The 22347-nt window shown below is 42.2% G+C and overlaps 1 protein-coding gene across 2 annotated transcripts in view; it reads left to right on the forward strand.

Annotated features, from left to right (window-relative positions):
* PAN2 (poly(A) specific ribonuclease subunit PAN2) overlaps window positions 1–22347 on the forward strand; it is a 67267-nt gene that overhangs the window by 25189 nt on the left and 19731 nt on the right. For both annotated transcript variants that reach the window (XM_077483434.1, XM_077483435.1), the window contains exons 10-20: window positions 489–608; window positions 9084–9212; window positions 9398–9600; window positions 13442–13590; window positions 15073–15179; window positions 15409–15507; window positions 15633–15706; window positions 15871–16021; window positions 18274–18417; window positions 21528–21587; window positions 21677–21767. In XM_077483434.1, coding sequence (XP_077339560.1) covers window positions 489–608; window positions 9084–9212; window positions 9398–9600; window positions 13442–13590; window positions 15073–15179; window positions 15409–15507; window positions 15633–15706; window positions 15871–16021; window positions 18274–18417; window positions 21528–21587; window positions 21677–21767 — 1327 coding nt within the window. The remainder of the gene's footprint in view (window positions 1–488; window positions 609–9083; window positions 9213–9397; window positions 9601–13441; window positions 13591–15072; window positions 15180–15408; window positions 15508–15632; window positions 15707–15870; window positions 16022–18273; window positions 18418–21527; window positions 21588–21676; window positions 21768–22347) is intronic.

Raw genomic sequence — 22347 nt, forward strand, 5'->3', positions numbered from 1 at the left:
ATCGGCACTCTGTTAGGATTGGTTTTTCATTGGTTACAAACTGGAGTTGAGCTGTACTTTTTAAAAGCTTCACTGCACTTCTTCAAGCTGAAGCCCATCTGAAAGAGGCCTACCATAGAAATGTTTCACTTTGGCCCTTATTGTCTATGGGTTGAGACCTGAAATTCTACACTGTGCTGTAATAGTCTGTAGCTATTAAATTTAATTTCAAAGATTAGTCTAGGCATTAGGGTAAAAAATCCTCTCCACAAAGGGGTATAAATGCAAATTTCACTTGCAATGGGAAGATCAGAGTCTGTTGCCTAAAGGATTTTGGGGTATAAATGGAAATTCTGTTCTGGAGACAGCCAAAGCTATTGGCATGCAGAACAACTTCTGTAATAAGAGTTCTCAGAAATGTGTTTTGTAATAGGATATTCTAACCTTGAGGAGATTTTACTTTGAGAAAAACAATGATTATTGAATTTATTTTTTATTTTTTCCTACAGGTAACCATAAAATATTCCAAACTTGGACTCGAAGACTTTGACTTTAAGCACTACAATAAAACCTTGTTTGCTGGCCTTGAGCCTCATATTCCAAACGCCTACTGCAACTGCATGATTCAGGTAAGTAGGGGCCTGTCTCACTGTGTGTAGGCGATGTTAGCTGACTGGCCACGAGTGTTGCCTGTTGTGCTGCACACAGGTGCAGTTACATCTGACTGGCAGTAGGGAACCAGCACTTGACAGGTTAATAATATATGTTCAGTATTTTACACAAGTGAATAATAATGGGTGATTGTTTGTTTGACGTGAGTAGCAAACTGTGAGCAAGTAAATGGCAATCTAAGTGTGTGTGTGTGTGTGTGTGTGTGTGTTTTTCTTCATTCTCAATGGCTGCTTGATGTGCACAAAGACAACAAATTTTTATTTTATTTTTTTGAAAGCCCCATATCTTTCTATGTAATATTTGTAACATATATTGTGCATAAAAGCTGATAATTATTCCATCTCTTCTACACTAGTATGTTTCTGTGTCCCCCTGCTGGTAAAAAAATGCAAGTCAGTATTTCACCTTCACAATTCTGGGACCTAGTAATGCAGTCTTCTATATATCTATATCATTTCTGTACTTGCCAATTATGCTGCAGAAATCTCCCTCCATTAATTCTAGCTGCAGACATTGTAACTGGGAAGCTGAAGCCTGTTCACTTCCTGGATTGCACACCTCCAGCTCTGCTGATCTCATTGGCTCTCTTATGACTCAACTCCCCCCTCCCTTCCAGGCAAACTCTTGTGGTAATTATGGACAACACTCTAGAAGAACAAACTTATTTTTGCTAGCAAAAAGACACACTGTCACGTTTAACACCAAGAGACGAAGTGTGCTCTTTATGTGCAGTTAAACGGTTATATCAACCATTGCATAGACCAGGGATATACAATTAGTGGACCTCCAGCTGTTGTAGAACTAAAAGTCCCATTAAGCATAGCAAGACTTTGACAACCACAGGCATGACACCCAGAGGCAGAGGCATGATGGGACTTGTAGTTTTGCAACAGCTGGAGGTCCACTAATTGCATATCCCTGGCATAGACGTTCCTAAAGCCTCTCCTGCCAATAAATGGCTAGTTGGCACACCTACAGTCTTTCAGTTATCAGCCACTAATAAGGTTACTGTGATTCTAGCTTCTCAGAATAAGGGAGTTAGATGTCAACATTTGGAATTTCTTAACTATGTGCTAGTCTCACTCGAATGTACAAAACCTTAGGTTTTTGTTTGTAAAAAGTTCTGTTATCAGAAGCAACCATTTTGTTGCAGTATACATTTTAGCTCACTACCACATTCCCCCTTTCATGCTTATCGTAGCAAGGAAAAAGCATCATATAGCTTCATTATGTAAACTAATGCCAGTTACTATGGCATTCCTACTACCAATGCAAAGGCATAGTCACATTTGAGGTTATGGGCTTTATTCCAGTGGTTTTGATACACGGGTCACATGATTTGCGCCCCCCCCCCCCCCCCACCCCATGGTCCTGGCCAGTGTCAAAACTATGGCTACCAGTAATCTTAAAACCTTTTTAGTAGACTTCATGTTGGTGAATATCCTTGTGCTTTGGCTGTGCATCCAGTCAGCTTCCGGATGTGACTGGTGCAGTTCTCAGATGTATCTTTTTTTTCTTCTGCCGTGCGTTGACTTGACTGCTTTCAGGAATGTGCCAGGGGTAGGGCTGAGGTTCTTCCCTCTGATTTCTCTCGTCAGATTTAGCTTTAAGGGGTTTGGAGGGTCTACTGTACTCTGCCAGGAGTCTGTGTGGTCAGCAGCTCGCTTTGCCCTGGAGTGTTATCCAGGCGGTCACCTTGGTCTGCTTATTGGCTGTGGGGGTAGACAGCAGAACAGTATAAGGACCTCTTAATCTGGGCCCTAAGGGGGTTTGGTTCCACTTTTACTGCCACTGCACCCCTATCTGGTATAAATCTCCCTTAATACCTTTTTTATGATGAGTGGGTGCCTGCCATATAGTAATTTTAAAAGGAGACAAATTTGTCCTCTTGGAGTACTCCGAATTCTTAGCAAAGCAATGGGCAACATCAAGGTCCATTTCATTTGGGTTTCCTAAGTCTGGTCGGTTGCAGTTTTAAGTACGGTTCATTTGTTGCAGTGTTCCAGAACTTTGGGGCCTGTATGCCGTCTGTTGTCTGAGCCTATTGTGGAAATGTATATCCTCCTGAGGGTGGGGGGGGGGGGGGGTGTGTTTGCATGAATGACAGTGAAGTCAACCAGTAATTCTTCCATCGGTGAGGCTCCTACAGCTTGTAATCCAGGAGCTGGTACAGACACTTGGGCTGGAATGGAAAACTAAACATTTTACGTTCATAATCATGGCAGCTCTTAGGAGTTTAAAGGGTGTGGCCACAAATGGTGGTTTTCTTTTTTTTCAAATAACCCTAGAGTTGTATAGCAAAAGCCACTTCAACTAGGATTTTATATCTACAAAATAAACACTTTACCTTACAATGTTTTTGACATCGCTTACTTTTGAACAGCACATGTTTATACTAGTCATTTCATAGCTAGTCAAAAATTAACACCTTATCCTGTATGAGGGACTGTCTGAAAATGTAGGATATCTCTATTGAAAGAGAGAATCCTGACCCTTTTTACAGACGCACAGGGCATGTAAAGGAGGGGTCAAATCTGTGACAAATTATGTCAGCTAAACATACAAAGACTTTCTACAAAAGCTTCTATCTTTCTCATATATACAGTAGAGCTGCACAATTAATCGTTAAAAAAAAAATTGTGATCTCAATTCAACCCCTCTATTGCAGAGATTGCTGATTTTCATATGACAAGTGGAGAGGCTTGCTGTCAAAAAAACATCTGGGCAGTCTGCCAAGTTTTTAAAATGAAACATTGTAACTAACTTCCTTCTTGGGGAAACTTCTGTGTGTAAAGGAAAAAATCCAGACAGTCTGCTGATTGTTTAAAAAAAAAAAAAAATGCAGGAAGTTTAACCACTTGGTCTAAATCTTTTTCTGACACTTGTTTCTCAAGTTAACCTGTTCCAGACCAGCGCACGCTAATGTAAGTCGGCAGCATGGCACTGGCAGGCAAATGGGCGTACCTGTACGTTCCTTTAAGTTTGCTGCTATTGCGAGCGCGGCGAGCTCGCGTGCTGGTCGGGACCCCCGTGAGTGCGGTCGCGGGTCCTGTGGACTCTTGCCGCGGGCATACACACGATCGTCTAACGGTGCAGCTGAATGAGGAAATGCTGTTGTAAACAGCATCTCCCCGTTCTGCCTAGCAACTAGTGATGCTGATTTCTGCTCCATGTGATTGGTGCAGAGATCGGTGTTCACTAAATTAAAGCCCAGCCCCCAACAGTTAGTAACACCCCTAGGAACACTTAACCCCTACACTGCCACCCACTGGTGAACCCCTTCACTGCCAGTGTCATTTACACAGGAATCTCTGCATTTATATAGCAGTGATTGCTGTATAAATGACAATGGTCCCAAAAATGTGTCAAATGTCCGCTGTATCCGCCATAATGTCGCAGTCGCAATAAAAAAATCACCGATCGCCGCCATTACTAGTAAAAAAAAATTCATAATGCCATAAAACTATCCCCTATTTTGTAAACGCTATAACTTTTGTGCAAACCAATCAATGGCTTATTGCGTTTTTTTTTTTTCCCAAAATATGTAGAATACTGAGGGGGAAAAAAAATGTTTTTATATATTTTCGAGGGATATTTATTATAACAAGTAAATGCGTTTTTTTTTTTTTTTTTTTTTTTTTTCTAAATTGTCATTCTATTTTTGTCTATAGCGCAAAAAATAAAAACCACAGGGGTGATTACCACCAAAAGAAAGCTCTATTTGTGGGGAAAAAAGGACATCAATTTTGTTTGAGAGCCACAACGCATGACTGCGCAATTGTCAGTTAAAGCAAAGCAGTGCCGAATCGCAAAAAAGTGCTCTGGTCTTTGACCAGCAAAATAGTCCGGGGCTGAAGTGGTTAAAATCAATATTTTTATTTTTTTTATTTATTTTTTGCTAGCAAATTACTTGGAACCCCAAACATTATAAAATAATTTCTAGCAGAGACCCTAGGGAATAAAATGTCAATTGCTGCAATATTTTATGTCCCGTATTTGCACAGCAGTCTTTCAAATGCAATTGTTCGGGGGGGGGCTTGGGGTGCACTTCAATGAATAAAAACAAAACCGTAGTTAGCTTTTTTTTTTTTTTTTTTTTTTTTTTTTCTTTTAATAATGTTAAAGATGTTGCGTTGCAATAATTGCGAGAATCGTGATCTATCTTCTAAGCAAAAAATTGTGATTCTCATTTTAGCCAGAATCGTGCAGCTCTAATGTACAGTACCATTTTACAGAACTTTTTATCTTAATTTGATTGCTTTTCTCCCAATATTAAACTCGCGTAGACCTTCAAACATAAATGGCAAAACGAATTTTACAAATCAGCCATACTTATTACCTTTTCTATCTTAATTCAGGTAACATTGTCACATTTACTACAGAGAAAACAAAATGCATTCAGCCTGTTCATACGAGTAACCTTTCCTCATCAGTTAGCTAACACAATTTGGTACAATTGAATACATGTCATTTAGTAGCGCTGTCACTTTTCCCAGATCATTCCAATTAAACAGTGTATTTGGCATGGGCTTAGTAATGTTTGCCCACCACATTACATAAACTTATCAACGGTTGTTGGAAACCTCAACGGTCAAACCAAACATAAACATGTAACCTACTGCACAACATTTCCCTATTTTATGCATTTATACCATTGCCTTGAATACTTCCTGAATATTCGTTCTCTTTATGAACTTTTTACTTGTTTTATTCTCTTTCCAATCAGATTATAAATGCCTGTTCCCAACAGTTTCTTTCAGAAAGCACTGCTGTGGGTTGAGGCACCAACACTAAAGTACTTTCCTTATCTGTAATCCTCGTTTTCCTGTATCTTGAGTCTTTCATAGCGTTGCTTAACCTCCCTGGCGGTATGATTCAGTCTGGAATAAGGTGCTGAAAGCGGTACAATTATTTTGCATGGAAATCTGGCTTTTATTTTGTAGTCCTGTAATTCTTAGGAATAACGCTCTGAAATCTCTTCAAACCAGAGTCTAGCGGACATCCTGGGTATGATAAAGTTTATAATATAATAAAGAATAATAAAAATTATTCAATAATGTAATCAAATCCAAAAAAAAATGAAAAAGGGACATGTTTTGGTTGCTATGGACAATCTCCAAATTCCAAGCAGTAAAAAACAGTATTTATAATATAAAAGTGCATGCAGGGCATTGCACAAACCACTAGGGACAAAGGGGGTGTGTATTTTTTACTACAGCACTGTAATCTGTAAGATTACAGTGCTGTGTGTGTTTTGTGTCTTTTTACATTTTTGAATTTGCCGCCGTTCTCGGGTCCCGTGCGTCGTAACGTCGCAGGGAACGGAGCTCGGCGGCACACAGCGCAGAGGACATCGCTGGATCCAGGGGACAAGGTAAGTAACGTTACCTGTGTCCTCCCCTGCATCGAGCGGTGCAAGCCCGAGTCTGGCTCGGGGTTACCGCTATTGTAATTAAAATTCCAACCCGAGCCAGACTCGGGATTACCGCTAAGGAGGTTAAAGCACAAAACACAAATACTACTTTTGAGCTGTCTCTTCTGGCTCCCCACTGGTTTTCCTGTAAACGGTTTGCATTTTCAGAACCTCAAGAGACTTATCACAATGCTACTTTAACATTTCTATTTACATGTATAAAAAAGGGTATTTAGTACTTTACAATTATGTACAAATGTACGTACGGAAACACTTGTGTTCTATAAAAAAAGTTATTTGTAGTCAGTCTTCAAGCGGGAAATGCGATACTCCTAAGAACCAAGGCCTGAGGGGTGCCTTGGCCTAGCTGGTCAGTATGCCTGAGAAGAGGGCAAAAAAGACACAACATTTAGGTGAAGAAGGGAAGGTAATGAACCATCACGGACAAAGGTGTGCTCCCGGACGGCAGCAGTACGTATCCAGCAAGTAACCGGAAAGTGTTTGCAGTGGCAAAACACCTTGACTCCTGACTTGGCGATGAGAAGGAACCCCCCTATCGAACCTGTGACACTACCCTGAACCCAACTGAACAACCCCTGAAAGATTGAATTGAGCCGGATGCCCGTGACACCCAGACCCGAGAATGAACTGCTTGTGAAATGAGCGGATACGAGCGGGGGAAGGAACAAGGCCTGGCCCGAGGAAACCCCTGCAAAAGATGGCGAAATACCCCAATGAACACCAGTGAAATAGCCCAGAGACATACCCCCCCCCCCTCAAGAGGGTGAGTGTCAAAAAGACTACTAGCAGGAGTGCGAAAAGCTGGAAACCTGATGGATGTGACGGAGTAAGCGGATAAGGCCCATGCATCATGGCAATAATACTGTCAACCTGGAGAAACCATACCGGATGCAGGACCCAGGTCCCACCGGATCCGATCGGGTCATGCTACAGCCTGAACCCAACAGCTGGGACAGAATCCTGAACCAAGGAGGGCCAGACTCCCTCCCAGGGAAATAGTCCCCATGGCATGATACAGACAGACCCAAGCCCCCCTACTTGGAACAAGCTGGGGATCGGAAAAGACAACTGGACTGATATCCCTAAGTGGAACTCCAGGCAATAAGTTCAAACAAGGTCAGAGCCAAGAGTGGAATCCAAAGCCATTATGACATCTACCCCCCCCCCCCCCCCCCCCCCCCAGCACCAATCAACTAGCCCCTAATAACGGCCGGGCTGAAGGAAGTTATAGCAAGCATGGATGATATCAGTACGGATGCCAAGACGGCCCAACCTGAAACACAAACTAGAGAAATGACAGACAACCAGACATGAGAACAATACCCCCCTGCCTAACTAAGAATGAAACATGATCATAAGTCAGGACCACTGCGTGTAAAAGAACCTGACGGACGGACTCCCCCCCACCCACATGTAAGTGGTAAGTGAGCCAGAGTAACCTGCAGTGCAGAGACAGGTAGTTAACTGAAAACTCAGGGCTAGTGTACCCACAGGCAATGGTGGGTAGTCGTATAGATGTGGTGAATGAACATGCAACATATGGTATACGGGCGAGAAGATTGTGGACAACAATCAATTAATAAACACCTCAGCCCGTATGGATCTATAGACGTGACAGATCCTGACGTGTGAGCCCTAGCTACCTGACCCAGGTACAAAACATGACACAGACACAATGGGACATGACAATCAACAAAGACGAATGACTACCATGAGTGAACGACGCCCCTCTGAGACTGAACACCAAGTCTGAAATACCATGACAGGCATGCTGGCAGCAACACAAAGACAGAAAAACGCTGAGACAGAAAAACATGCCGTGATGAAAAATACCATGACAGAAAACGCTGAAACTTAATGTTGATGCCAAAACGTAGTGACAGAACCAGAGGCAAAACGCAATGACAGCAACAACCAAGACTGAAACGCTGAGGCATAAATGAAATGCCTAGAAATCCTAACGACACTGGCCCTGACAGAGGAGGAGGTTTAAATAGCCCTCTCAGGCTCCTCCTACAAATACAGGCTGGCCTGCGGCCAGCCTTACAACTAGTCAAGGGGGTAAGGAAACTTCTGAATTCCTGGATCCTTAGCCTTTAAATCCTAAAACCACGTTTAAATGCGCAGAATCCACATTTGCTTTGCTGCTAAGGAACACCTCATACAAACACAATTCACACCGAACTCTACCGCCCAATTATTACTGACTGAGGTCTGCCTGGGATGCTCTGTCATCCAATGGATTTTCCTCAGGGAGATGATCAGGCTCCCCTTCCCTTGAATATTGTTGAGATACCCTGTTTGTTTGACAGATATCCCAAATTAAAAATCAGATCTCGCCTGCTCCTGACATGTCTGGAGCTCCAACCGTTTTGGTTCTTGAGTCCGGGTTTGAGATTCACTCGGCTCTTGCTATAGAGAGATCATTTTTAACATGCATACATACACACACTCCGACCCACTCCTGCAATGGACAGACTGCTGGTCCATTGGTGGTGGATGGGGGTACTGTGTGTGTCGTGAAAGGCGTGAGGCACCCTTGTATTGGCTAGTGGTAACCTCCAATGCCAGTCTGTCCCAGTGGGGAGGTGTCCTGGGACTGGGTTCTGCTCAGGGTCTTTGGACGCTGGAGAAATCCAGACTGCCAATCGTTATCCTGGACACCCGGGTCTCCTGGTACGCATCCAAACAAAAAAATGCGAGAATCGTGATCTTTATTCTAAGCAAAAAGGTTTCTAATTTTTAGCCTAAATCGTGCGGCTCTACTGTACACTTCAATCTTTGAGGGGCTTCTTCTACCACCCCCCCCTCCCTTCTGTGCAGGCATGGTGTAGCTTTCTCGGAATATACTATGCACCCAAAATGGCTCCCCCCCCCCCCTCCCTCTTTCCATGTTGACTGGGCATCTGTTTTTCATGTTGGATGCTTGAAATTTTCAGTTTGTGTGAAGATATAGTAAATCGGCCTCAATTTTAGTGTTCTCATCTTTCCTCCCCAGGTGATGTATTTGCAGGAGCCAGTCAGATGCCTTGTACAGAACCACCTGTGTCAGAAGGAGTTTTGCCTCAGCTGTGAATTGGGATTCTTGTTCCACATGCTGGATTTGTCACGTGGTGACCCTTGCCAAGTAAGTCTATTACAGTGGTATATACACAAATGAGAGAAACGTGGATTTATTTATTTATTTATTTATTTTTTTCTTAAACTGCTTCTACCTGTCATTGATGGCTTACAATCTCTGTAGCTGATCAGTGTAATGCATTAAAAGTGGCTCTTCTATATATAAAAAAATATTTTTTTTTTTTTTGTAAGGCCAGTAACTTCTTGAGAGCTTTCCGAACCATCCCTGAAGCAGCAGCATTGGGGCTTATTTTGGCTGATTCAGATGAGGCAACAGGAAAGGTCAATCTTGGTCGTCTGATCCAAAGCTGGTGCCGGTTTCTTCTGACTCAACTTCACCAAGAGACACAAGAGTTAGAAGGCCCACAGGCTTATCGTAGTATTGGAAGTGCCAGGTAATAACAATTAGGTGTGGGTTAGGACCTTTACAATATCTAGTGTGTGTGTGGTGTTGGCGTTTTTTTTTTTTTTTTTTTTAAGGGGGGGGGGGGGGGGGGGTGGTGGAGACAAGTGGTTGAGGCAGTCGTTGATTGCTGCTACCTAAGCTGTTAGTTGGTGTTTCTGCCCTGCCCAGAATCTGCTTCTTTCTGTGGCCAGCCCTGGAATAGCAGGGAGTCAGCAGGTTGGTCAGAAAGGATGATTGCCAGCTAAGTATTTAGGAACTCTGTTAAAGCGGTAGTAAACCCGCAATTTTTTTTTTTTTTTTTTTTACCTGCAAAGCAAAAGGCATAATGAGCTAGTATGCACCGCATACTAGCTCATTATGAAATACTTACCTTAGAACGAGGCCCCGACATCTGGCCCGATCCACGCCGAGGGAGCTGACATGCTCCCTCTGCGTCTCTTCCGGGTATCGTGGCTCCGGCGCTGTGAGTGGCTGGAGCCGCGATATCGTCACTCCCGCGCATGTGCGCGGGAGATTTCAGTCCGGCCGGATGAGCGCTGCCGGACTTTCATGGCGAGAACCCCCTTGTGCGCATGCGCCGCTGCAGTCAGCGGCGCATACCGAGGGGAATATCTCCTAAACCGTACAGGTTTAGGAGATATTTTTTTTACCTACAGGTAAGCCTTATTATAGGCTTTCCTGTAGGTAAAAGTTAAAAAATTTACCATACAACCACTTTAAGGAGTGACCTGGAGGCAGCAGACCTAAAGTACTGTAAACATTTTAACTTTATGCCCACAAACAAATTTATTGAAGGATTGTTGATGCCATGTCCTTCACTGGACTTGTTGCTTTATGTGACTTCAAGCACCCTGTATGTATTGTCAGGCTGGAGAGGAGGGAGATAATTGGCATCACATGACCAGTAAACTAAAGTCTGGACATTTTTCAATCCCGATTTGATATTGACAATCAGGATTGGGTGGGGCCAGGATCTTTGCATCCGTACCTCCGGAAACTTGGTTAACGGCAAGTTTTATATCATTAGACCTTTTGTGAGAATCTGGCTTCATTTTATGAAAATGTCAGTTTCAAGCCAGGAATGTGTTGGAGAGAATAGTCTGATACAAAATCTAGCATGTAATGTTTTATATAGGATAAGTACCACCTGAGGAGCTTTTGCTAAAGCATTTTCAAATATTTTTGAAATGTATGAGGGACGTCACTGTAGGTAACCATGTCACTGGATTTATCACAAATCGCCTGAGGGAATCACTGCCATCTACTGGCCAATTTTCTCTAAGGCTGGGTTCACACTTGTATGACAAATGCTCCGACATTAGGAGCTTATGTCACATGAGGTGTGAAAAAACTGTTTCACTAAGAGCTCTTTTCACTGGTCCAACTTTAAAAATGCTCCCTGCGCTACGTTGGTCTGACTTTGATCCTACTTCAGCCCATTGAATATCACTGAAGTCAGATCGCGGCCTTAACTGATCTGACTTGGCATGCAACTTGTGCTCTGATCTCCTAAGTACCCCAAGCCAAAATAAAAAAGCATGGTTTCAAAGGGGAACCCCTTATGCCAGAAACTCAATACCAGATCCTTATCGGAGCACGCAGCCTGGCAGGTCAGGAAAGTGGGTAAGGACGAGCGAGCACCATGTTGATGGGGACAAGGGCTGCTATCCGACAACCCTGGCTGTTGGCTGATGGACTGCGGGCGCCTTATTGGATTTGGGCAGCCCCTTTAACAAGGGAGCCCCCAGATCCTGACCCCTAATGTGATTATTGGGTATATTTTTACCCCTACCCATTCACCAAAAATAAAACGCAATACACAGGTTTTTAAAGTAATTTATTAAGGCAGCTCTGGCGGGTCTTCCAATTTTTACTCCCCTCTCCGGCTCTTCTGTCTTCCCCCCTGCTGATGTCTTCTGCCTCTGCTGATTGTTCTCCGCTGAGTCAAACGCTTAGTTTGAGTACCTGGGCTCAGGATGTGGATTTTATGGTGCTGGAAGACATTCAGTCAAGACTGAGGACATCTTGTGGTGGAAAAGTGCTGCAAGCGTGGTGGCACTGATAGGAGTTTTGCAGCTGATTAGTTTGTATTAAATACAAAAAATATTCTGCTTTAATCACTTGCCATCTAGTATACTCCTTTTTAAATGTTCTGGACTGCAAATTGTGGTTATACCTGATTCATGGTTAGTTTCAGCCATGATCACCTCCCCTATACCCCTCCTCCCCTTTTTTTTTTTTTTTTTTTTTTTTGCGCCAGTGATGGCCTTTTATGTAAAAGTGATACATGCGGCTTTGCAGGGCCTCCTCCTGGTGCTGCCCGCCACCGTTCCCTGGCTTTCCTGTACTGTCAGGGAGACTGGTACCACTGTAAGCAGGTGGGTGGTTTGATCACATGCATTTAAGTGTAGTGTAAGATATGGGTTTAATAGATCCCTGATGTCTCCATAAAGTGTACCTGTCACTGCCTAAAGGCCAAAGCTATTACAAGTGGTCTTGTTTACTCCTTGTGATAGCAAAACAGTGAATGGGGCAAAAGATAATAAAATACTCAAATGTAAAGCACCCTAATCCCTCCCCATACTCGGCCAAAAGTGTAAACGTGCACATAGGTTAACACTTATCTTTAAATGGTGAGTGAACCGCACAGGTGCGGTATTGATGCTAATGTCTGAGAGCAATAAGTCTAGAGCTGTAGCTCACGTTTTTAACTCATTGATAACCTGTAAAGGTTTTTAAAGCATCAAGTACCATAATTTGTCACAGCAGAAAAGGACAATTTTAAATTGTGATATGTTTGGGATAGATTTTACTTGATGCAAAATCTTAATTTTTTTTTATTATAGCTTGCCCAAATATTCAATTTTTATTTTTATTTTTTTTCATCATGTTGTTTTATGTGCACTAAAATTTTAAGTATGATTTGGCCGTGCAAATGGTTGTGCAGCATAAAATAAAGCAACTGCCACTGTTTTTTGCTCTCTGGGGCTTCTGCTTTCAGAAAATAAGGTTTGGGGGTTCGAAGATTTTTTGAGACTGTTAATTTTACCAACTTTATGAATATCTAAATTTCCATGGACGGCAAACGGATAAGTAAGGTTCCACTTTAAATGTTTGTGTAAGACTGCACTTATTACCGCCCCCCTATATGTTTCAAAATGCAGCATTTAACACTTTTCCATTCTACCGATTTAAGTAAAAATAAGGTAATTACGGCCTTGGAAAGTTACTGCCTTGTATGTAGAAAATATGGCCTTAAAGTGGTTATAAAGCCCAAACTATTTTTTTACCTTCATGCATTTCGATAAACGTTTAAGCATCAGTATTGTGTGCCCCAGCTGGTAAATCTATTCCACAGAGCAGGTAAATATAAACTTATATAAAATAAAAACATAAACATGTAAAAAAAATGACAGTTGTTTCAATATGTTATGTTTATATTCATGGATTAATATTTAATATAGCACTATAGTTTTAAAACCGCACCACCAAAAAAATGCAGCTCCCCATTGAAATGGATAGAGAAGTATGCACTGCTGTTGTGTGTTTTGATGCTTATTTTGTCACATGAGCATGTTTCACAGGGGCCTGCTGGGATTTGAGCACCCAAATGCATCAAACGCCTATTAAATTATTATTATTTTTTTTTTTTTTTGCTGGGATGTTTGTTTCAAATGCTTCAGATAACTAAGTGAAATGTAATGGCAGATGCATGTTAAGATGGGTAATTACTTTATTGGTTTGGGGACTTTTAATTAAATTTTCTTGTTATGTATGCTGTTGACTTTTTAATCCTCATTTGTTCGTTCCTTCTACTCCCCACCCCCCAGCAATTTTGCATCCACAGGAGACTCTGTGATTGGACAGCTGTTTGGATGTGAAGTGGAGAACTGCAGCATGTGCAGATGCGGCAAGGAAACTGTGCGTCTTTCCACAACCCTGCTCTTTACCTTGTCATACCCAGAAGCCAACAGTATGCGTGAGTATATATAACATCACTTGGATACTCAATTTCACAATCTGAACTCTTCTCCTTTTCTAGACAAACTCTACATACCTTTTCTACTTTAATATTGCGTCTCAAAGGTGAAATAAGTAAATATTAACACCAATCTATGCAAAAATAAGTGAAAACATCAATATATTTATACAAAAATATCTGCCCGATCCACTAACGTGGTACAGTCATGTGACAAAAAACACACAATTAATGAACAGTGTACAGGAAACACTTTGCTAGTCATAACATTGAAAAGTCCATATAAAAAAGTTCTCAGTTTGAAGAATAGTGATAGTGACTCCGCTGTGATGAAACTATGTAAGTTATAAGCACCTCCACCACGGTTAACACTGCCGCTTACCAGAAGTATATGGTTCTTTATTACAGAGAACCATAAAACGCAGATGACTGGCTCTCCCCAGTGGGTGGGATCCCGCTTTAATCTAGCCATTTCCTCTCCAGCATAAATCTCTAACCTGCCACTTTATTCCCTGGATGTCAGTGCTTTAAATCAAGAGTATCGGCATTGTATGATGGTGTTACCTAGAGGGATTTGCATGCAAATGCAGTCTGCCTAGGAATGCCAACTCTTCCATACGGACACCTTCCAAGGAAAAAAAATATAGCGTATGTAAATTATACTTCACCTTTAAATTTAAGGTTAGACACAGCATCCCCATCATCTGTGAATGCATTCTCACATTGGCAGGCAGAGTATGGCATTCTTTGCTCACATTTGTGCCCGTTTTTGAAAAAAATGCCCAAATATTTCAACTGTAATCCTGGTGATCAGAGAGGGACACGCAGACGCGCTGTAATGGCTTAAAGTGGAATTCCACCCAAGCTGATTAACTTTATAAGAGACAGTTACCCAAGCTTTTCTATTGTAGGTTGTATTCTGAGGTAGTATACCCAACACTGGACATATACCCTTGTTTAAAATTAGGTTTCTGGCAGATTAGAGCTCCCGATGTTGTGTGGTGGTTTTTTTTTTATTTTTTTATTTTTTTTTATGTTTGACGTTGGCACATACAAATACAGGGCATATTGCGGCTTAGGAGATATCCTGGGTAGCTACAGGTAAGTCTTATTTATAGGCTTACCTGTAGCAAGAAGTGGCCTGAAAGGGTTTACAACCACTTTAACATTCTCCAGCCAGGAAATTAGGCAGACTATATCTGATTTCACTGCATATGTTGAGCTTTTCATAGTGTGCATTAGAAGCTGCAGCAAGCAAGTTTAGCACAGGGGGAAGAGCCTGTACAATTTTTGTAAGGCTGGAGTTCAGCTTTAAGTGGACAATGTAGTGAGTGCAGATTTTGTGTTTCTAATGGGCCATGACACCAGTGTCCTTGTCACCCCTTGTATTATGTTTAGTTATGTGTATGTATTCTCTATCATAAGTGTGTGTGTGTGTGTGTGTGTGTGTGTGTGTGTTTTTGATTTATTTTATTTTTCCAGGTAAAGATCTGCCAGACTATGAGTTTGTAGAGATCCTTAGGAGAAGCATCTGTCTGGAACAGAGCACCCAAGCTTGGTGTGAAAATTGTGAGAAGTACCAGCCCACAGTAAGTCTTGAATGGTTGCAGCTAGTTTATCATTCAGAGAAGAATCAATGGTTAGAATGCTTGATTTAAAACATATTTTCCATGAAGTCCTTTCTGGAGGAAAGGGGATTTTAGGTGTGTGCGTGTATGTGTAATGTAATATGTAAAATATAATTATATATACATTTATATTAGTGTGTGTATGGCGATCCTTAATCCAGACAGCTAAGCAGATGTTTTCTTCCCACAGGTACAAACCCGCAATATTCGTTGTCTTCCTGATGTGCTTGTTATAAACTGTGAAGTTAACAGCACCAAGGAGGCAGAATTCTGGAAGACACAAGCAGAGGTATAGTTAACTTTTCTAAATATCAGACTGTTCTTTGCTAACTGTCTCCTATTCCTGCTGCATAGAAATGTATGCATAGCTAGGTTTTAGAATATACAAACTCTATCTGCCATTGCATTTTACAGTATGCTTTCAAAAAGTCACTGAGGAAAATAGAGCCATCTGTTGCAGTTCCTAATGAGAGTAGCCCAGGAGAATGGTAAAAGCCTACACTTTTTATGTGTGTGTGTGTGTATGTATATAAAAAATTTTTTTAAACAACGTAACTTTGTTTTTTTTTTTATTTATTTTTTTATAGCCCTCAAGTGATGTGGAAATCTCTGCTGTCTAGCTCATTTTAGTTTTTACCTTTTTTCTTATTAGGAATGAGTTCAATATTCCTGAGAATGCCCCTCTACCACCACTGTTGCCTTCAGTGGAGGAACTTCGCAACGTATGGGTGCCATACTCTCTAAAGATGAAGCTATCTAAAAACAAAGAACTTGAGGTTCTAAATTGTGAAGATAATGAGGAGGTAAGAGCTACAAATAATTATGGCCAGTTTCACACTGTAGCGCAGCTGTACCCAGTTATTTTTTTTTTTTTTTTTTTTTGTTCCGTTTGGTTATTCCACGGTTTCACATAGACTGTTAGGTCATGCGTTTTTTGGTGTGTTTTCTGCAAGTGAATTAAAGCTACAGCTTACAGGACACTTGGCGGTAGAGCAAAGGACTAATTACTAATTTATTGCACATAAATCATCTACTGGGAGACTGTTAACTGTGTGGAGGTGGTCATCTTGGTAGAAACACAGGGCTTTACTACCTTTGTCAGTTCCTCCGTCAAGGAAAATGGTAACCTGCATAGTAGTGACATCACCAAATCACTCTCCGAATGCTGGTAGTCGCAATAATGGGCACAGTGCATTTAGTTCTCACTGCAGATATAAAGTTGAGGCTTCAAGGCTAAAGCCCCATACACACTATTAGATTTTCTGCAGATTTTGGTCTTCAGATTTACCAAAACCATATGAGGTCAAACCTTAAGCGTTTCAATTTGTATGCAATCAGGCAGGCCCTTGCACTACATGGTTTTGGAAAATCTGCAGAAAATCTAAGTGTGTATGGAACTTTAGTTGTGTGTTTTAAAAACAAAAAAGGCATTCAAGACATGGGTACGTTTTCTAGGGCACAGCTTAATCACAATTAAAGCTGAAGTTTAATTTGCTTATATTTTTGCCTTCCCTGGTTTCTTTTCAATCCCTTATCGGCATTCTGATGACTTTAAGGAAAACCTGTTTGTTTTCATTGCATACCTTATTTATACCTGGTGATTTTCGTTTCTGGGATTCTGCTCCTCAATGCAGTAAAGGCAGATCATGTCTGGTGTGAGGGGCCAGCAGAGTGCTGTACAAAGCTTCTCGAAAACATCACAGCACCCTGCCTCAGTACTCTCAAGTGCCCTCAGCCTTGATGCAAGCAGTAGGTTGGCTGGAGGAGGGGTGCCGATATCATAATGCCTTAATGGGCATTCAGTCTGCAGGCTTGGGGGGTGTCCTAGGCAGGCTGCATTTGTATGCGGTGAGTAGCAATTCGTTTTGGCTGCTGAGCCTCCATAATTGCAGAAAGCCAGGGACAGTCGAGCTGTGGAGGACAGAGTTAGATGATGCTGCATGACCTCCAGACAGGTAATGAGTCAGGACTGTATCTGACTTGTTGCAGCTTCTAATGCACACTTAAAGGTGCTCATTTACACTTTCTTCTTTGGCTTCAACACCCATTAACGGCTAGTTTACACTTGCTTCAAAACAAGGCTTTGGACACTTTGTTAAAAGCTCTCTGAACGCTAGTCCCTAAATAAAATGGTTGGCTTACAGTCCTGTTTACTCCTGCTTTTGCTTTGCTTCGGCTTTATAATTATACCCCATGTAGCTTTAGTGGTGCTTCAAGGCCTCCATAGAAGTCTATGGCAAAGCTTGCTTGAAACCCCACCAAAGCCTCATTGAAGCAGCAAGTAAAAGCAAGGTGTAAACAGGACTAGAAGCTAACCTTTTCATTTAGTGACCGGGGCTTTGACTGGCGTTCAGAGAGCTGTAACAAAGCCTGTTTGAAGCAAATGTAAACTAGCCCTTAAGAATGAAGATTAAAGCTGGAGTCTAGCTTTAACATTTCTGTTCCCTATAAGCACCCCCACCCCCATTCCCTCTGAAGCTTATTAGAGCCTTTGGCTCTAATCACATGCTTAAAAACACCCCCAAATTGACAGGCCGCCACTGCAGAAAACGGATCGCATTAGGCGTATATTGCTTGGTTTGTTCAAATGTTATAGTGTCTATGAACTATGGGATGGATTTGGAGACTTTTTATTTTAGCCTGACTGCGACAGTGCAGTGGACAAATCTGAGCCCAATGACTTTTTGGGGACGAGTGACATTTACATTGATCAGTGCTATAAAAATGCACTGGCAGGGAATGTGTTAAACCTTTGATCGTTCCCTGGGTGTGTTGTAACTGTAGGGTGGGGGGGGCGGCTCACTCAGACATGACAGATTGCTGTTCCCAACCACTGGGAACCATAGATCTTCATAAACAAGCGGAGATCTGCTTGTTTACAAAGACAGAGCCCCTTCTGCCTCTGTGCTAGGCGATCGCGGGTGGCCAGCGGGCATAGTCTGCCCGCCGTACAGATACGGCAATTAGCTCTGCCGACCTGCCACGGTATATCTGCTTGAGCTGGTCGGAAAGTGGTCAATGAGATTTTCTTTTTTTTCTTTTTTATCCCTTACAGCCAAATCAAGCAGAGGATGACAAGGATGAAGCAACAAACATATATGACCTTATGGCAACTGTTGTTCATATCTTGGATCCTCGTACAGGTGGCAGCTTGGTAGCCCATGTTAAAGTAGGAGAGACGTACCATCAAAGAAAAGAGGTGAGTTTTCAAAGAGTTATTGTTCAGTCAGGTATATCATAGCATGTGAAACTGTTCCCTGATATGAATGCGATTCTTTTGTCTCGAACATATTAATCCTTTTGGAAAAAGGCACAAGGCTTTACCTCCTTGGCTCGCATTTTTTTTTCTTTTTCTTTTTTTTTTTTTTTCTTTTTTTTTTGTGTGTTTAGCATTAGGAAGAATTTTAAAGTAATTCCAGTGGTCACATTTTAACACCTTTCCGCCCGGCCTATAACAGATTGAGGGCTGGCCGGGCCTTTAGTCCTGAGTGAACGTCATGATGTCCCCTCGCAATGGTGCCTCTCGCAGGGCGATTAAATTTTTTTTATTCCCCCCCCCCCTTCCATACTGTCACTTGTAAGTGTCCCTGATCCCTGCCACACCAGTTACTCACTATAGTACAGGGGTGCCCAAGCTTTTGAAGAGCGAGGGCCACTTAAGCGACTTGGTAACTGGTCGCGGGCCACAATAAGTGTAGCGGACGGAAGACAGATCAGTGTCCGCTCTGTATATGCAGAGTGGACATGGACACGGCCCACTCTACTCTGTGGGCCCCCCTATCTGATCCAACCAGCTAGAAAGGGAACGGGTCCCCTTCTGTGTGTGTTTGTTGTTTTGTTTTGTTTGTTTGGATTGGAGGTAGGTGAGTGCAAATGGACACAAGTCCGTCCATAGAGGTGAATGGAGGGTCTGCGTAGGTTGAACCGATCATGTGAAAGGGGCCTAAGGCTGCTTTCACACTGATGTGCAGCAGTTTATCTGCACTGCGGGTGCAGTACAGTGCCCCTGTGGCTTTCCTGCAGGTTAGCTGCACTTTGCCATTGATGTCTATTATATCCTGCAGGTGTGGTGCACTTTCTGAAAGCGCACCAAACCTGCAGGTAACCCGAAGGTGCAATTCACTGCACCTGGAAATCAGTTTGAAAGCAGCCCAGTAACCACTGTAGAACAGATATGCCCATATATACACTGCTTTTAGTAATAAAAGTACCTTTTAATAACGGTCTTACATTCAGGTATTGCCGGTTGTTGCTGTCCCAGGCAGAATGCATTTGGTATCACTCCGCTTGGGACAGGAGCCGGCACTAGACAGGAAGCAACGGCAAACACGGCTCTGCTCCCTATGCAGCCACTTGCTTCATTTAAAACACTGATGCTCTGGCATGGTGGGTCGGCATCCCATGATCAGGGCTTGAGAGCCTGCTATCCCAAAATAGGTTGCGGGCCACATTTGGCCCCTGGGCCACTGGTTGGGCACCCCTGCTATAGTACATCAGTGACGGTATGTTAAAAAAAAGTTTAATTTTTTTATTTAAAAAAAATATTGTGTCAAACTTACGATATCAAAAAACTCACTGTGCCTCTTTCTATATACCCTGGACTATCTATTTTCCAAAAAGGGGATATTTTGGGGACATTTATACTGTCCTAGTGTTTTCGAACCTCAAAGGTGTAGAATGTCAATATATCTGGATCAATTTTTATATACACTATAGTAAAAGTATTGGGACATCTACCTTTACACACACATGAGCTTTAATGGTATCCCAGCCTTAGTCCGTAGGGTTCAATATTGAGTTGGCCCACCCTTTACAGCTTTAAGGACTTCAACTCTTCTGAGAAGGCTGCCCACAAGGTTTAGGAGTGTGTATGGGAATTTTTGACCATTCTTCCAGAAGCGCATTTGTGAGGTCACACACTGATGTGGACGAGAAGGCCTTACTTGCAGTCTCTGCTCTAATTCATCCCAAAGATGTTCTATCGTGTTGAGGTCAGGACTCTGTGCAGGCCTGTCAAGTGCCTGCACCGCAAACTTGCTCATCCATGTCTCTATGGACCTTGCTTTTGTGCGCTGGTCCAAATAGTTTGGAGGAGGGATTATGATGTGGGGTTGGGCTTGGCCCCTTAGTTCCAGTGAAGGGAACTCTTGAGGCATCAGCATACCAAGACACTTTGGACATGTCATGCTTTCAACTTTGTGGAAACAGTTTGGGGATGGCACCTTCCTGTCAACGTGACTGTGCACCTGTGCACAAAGCAAGGTCCATAAAGACATGGATGAGAGAGTTTGGGATGGAGGAACTTGCCTGTTGATGGGAACAAGGGCCTCTTCCTGACAACTGTGGGTGGTGGTTGGGGGGGGGGGGGGAGGGGTCTGCAGGCAGGGGGGGCTTATCGGAAGCCCCTTTTCCCAAGGAGGCCCCAAGATTCCCCCCCCCATGTGAGATGGTTTTTGACAAGTCCTTGATTGAAAGTAAAGTATGTCCCTCATGGCTCCAACGTGTGTTCTTCCTCTGACTTCTTCCTCTGCCACTGCTTACTACTCTTCCACTGGTCCTCCTCCAACACTGGTTCCTGCTGTTGTCGCTTGCAAGTTCTTGTATAGCCATGGGGCATAGCTATTCGGTGGCATCCGTTCACCATGCCATTCAAAAAATGCAAGTTTTTAAAGCTCTATTATGTATAGAACATGATCTAGAAAAGCTGCCGACTTGTCTGGGCCAAAGCTTCTGTTGCAAAGTGGAAAAGTGTTCTGTGGTCAGAAGAATCAAAATTTGACATGGTTTTTAGCAACCATGGGTACTGCGTCCCCCAGACTAAAGAGGAGAGGAACCTTCCAGCTTATCGACACTCTGTTCAAAAAACTGCATCTGATTGTATGAGGGTGCGTTGGTGAGTATGAAATGGGAAGCTTGCACATCTGGAAAGGTGCCATCATTGCTGAAAGATGATTCAGATTTTAGAGCAGCAAATGCTTCCATCCAGACAATGTCTTTCATGGAAGGCCTTTCATATTTCAGTAGGATAATGCTAAACCGCATACTGCGCCTATGATCATAAGCACTCAGATTCTATGAGGCCATGCTAAGTGACCTGCCTGCAGTCCAGATCTTTCACAAACTGAAAATATTTGTCAGCATTTAAATAAATGAGACCACAAGTTTAAACTTCCAATAAAGTTTACACTTTAGATCTTGGCAGTCCTTTCCAAATTTCTTTTCAGTCTTAACTGCAAAAAAATAGTTTTTGTAATGTTTAATGTGCTTTACCACTTGTCAACGTTTTTTTTTTTTTTTTTTTTTTTTTAGGGTGTGACACATCAGCAGTGGTATTTGTTAAATGATTTCCTTATTGAACCTATTGATAAGGTAAGATCGTAGTATACAGGCCTTTTTTTTATTAATCGTGATTTGACTCCATCTAACCACCTCTATGTATGTGTATTTTCTCCTGTCAGTGTGAAGCTGTCCAGTTTGATATGAATTGGAAAGTTCCTGCCATTTTATTTTATATCAAGAGAAGCATAAATTCCAAATACAACTTGACAAGTAAGAGGAGATCTTTTTGTGTTGCGATTTAAATTTTCAATCGTGTTTATTCTTTTTTGGGTTAACATTTTAAAAATAAAAATACCGTTCATTTAACCACTTGCTTACCAGGCCAATTCTGAATTTCTCTCCTACATGTAAAAATATTTTCTTCTAGAAAATTACATGGAACCCCCAAACATTATGTGCTGTGTGTAGGGGGGGGGGTTCTGGTTGCATGTTTTGTGTTAGAGGAGGTTATTGCTCTCTCTAACGTTCGCGGCGATGCCTCCCATGTGTGGTTTGAACACCGTTTTACATATGTTCGCTTCTGTGTGCGGGGACAGGGGCGCTTAAAAAAAAAAAAAATGTAATCCCTTTTTTTTTTTCCTATTACAAGGAATGTAAACATTCCTTGTAATAGGAATAAGCGTTACAGGTCCTCTTTACAGTGAGACCTGGGATCAATATGTCCCCACATCTCACCTCTAGGCTGGGAAGCCTGAAATAAAAAAAATCTTTGCTTCCCAGCCAAGGTGGCACAATTTTTTTTTTTTTTTTTTTTTTTTTTAGAATGCAGAGCCTGGGTGTGACGTCATAA

This window comes from Lithobates pipiens, unplaced genomic scaffold (assembly GCF_037356315.1).
Source record: "Lithobates pipiens isolate NorthernLeopardFrog02 unplaced genomic scaffold, aLitPip1_a1.2 Scaffold_16, whole genome shotgun sequence".
Classification (NCBI taxonomy): Eukaryota; Metazoa; Chordata; class Amphibia; order Anura; family Ranidae; genus Lithobates; species Lithobates pipiens.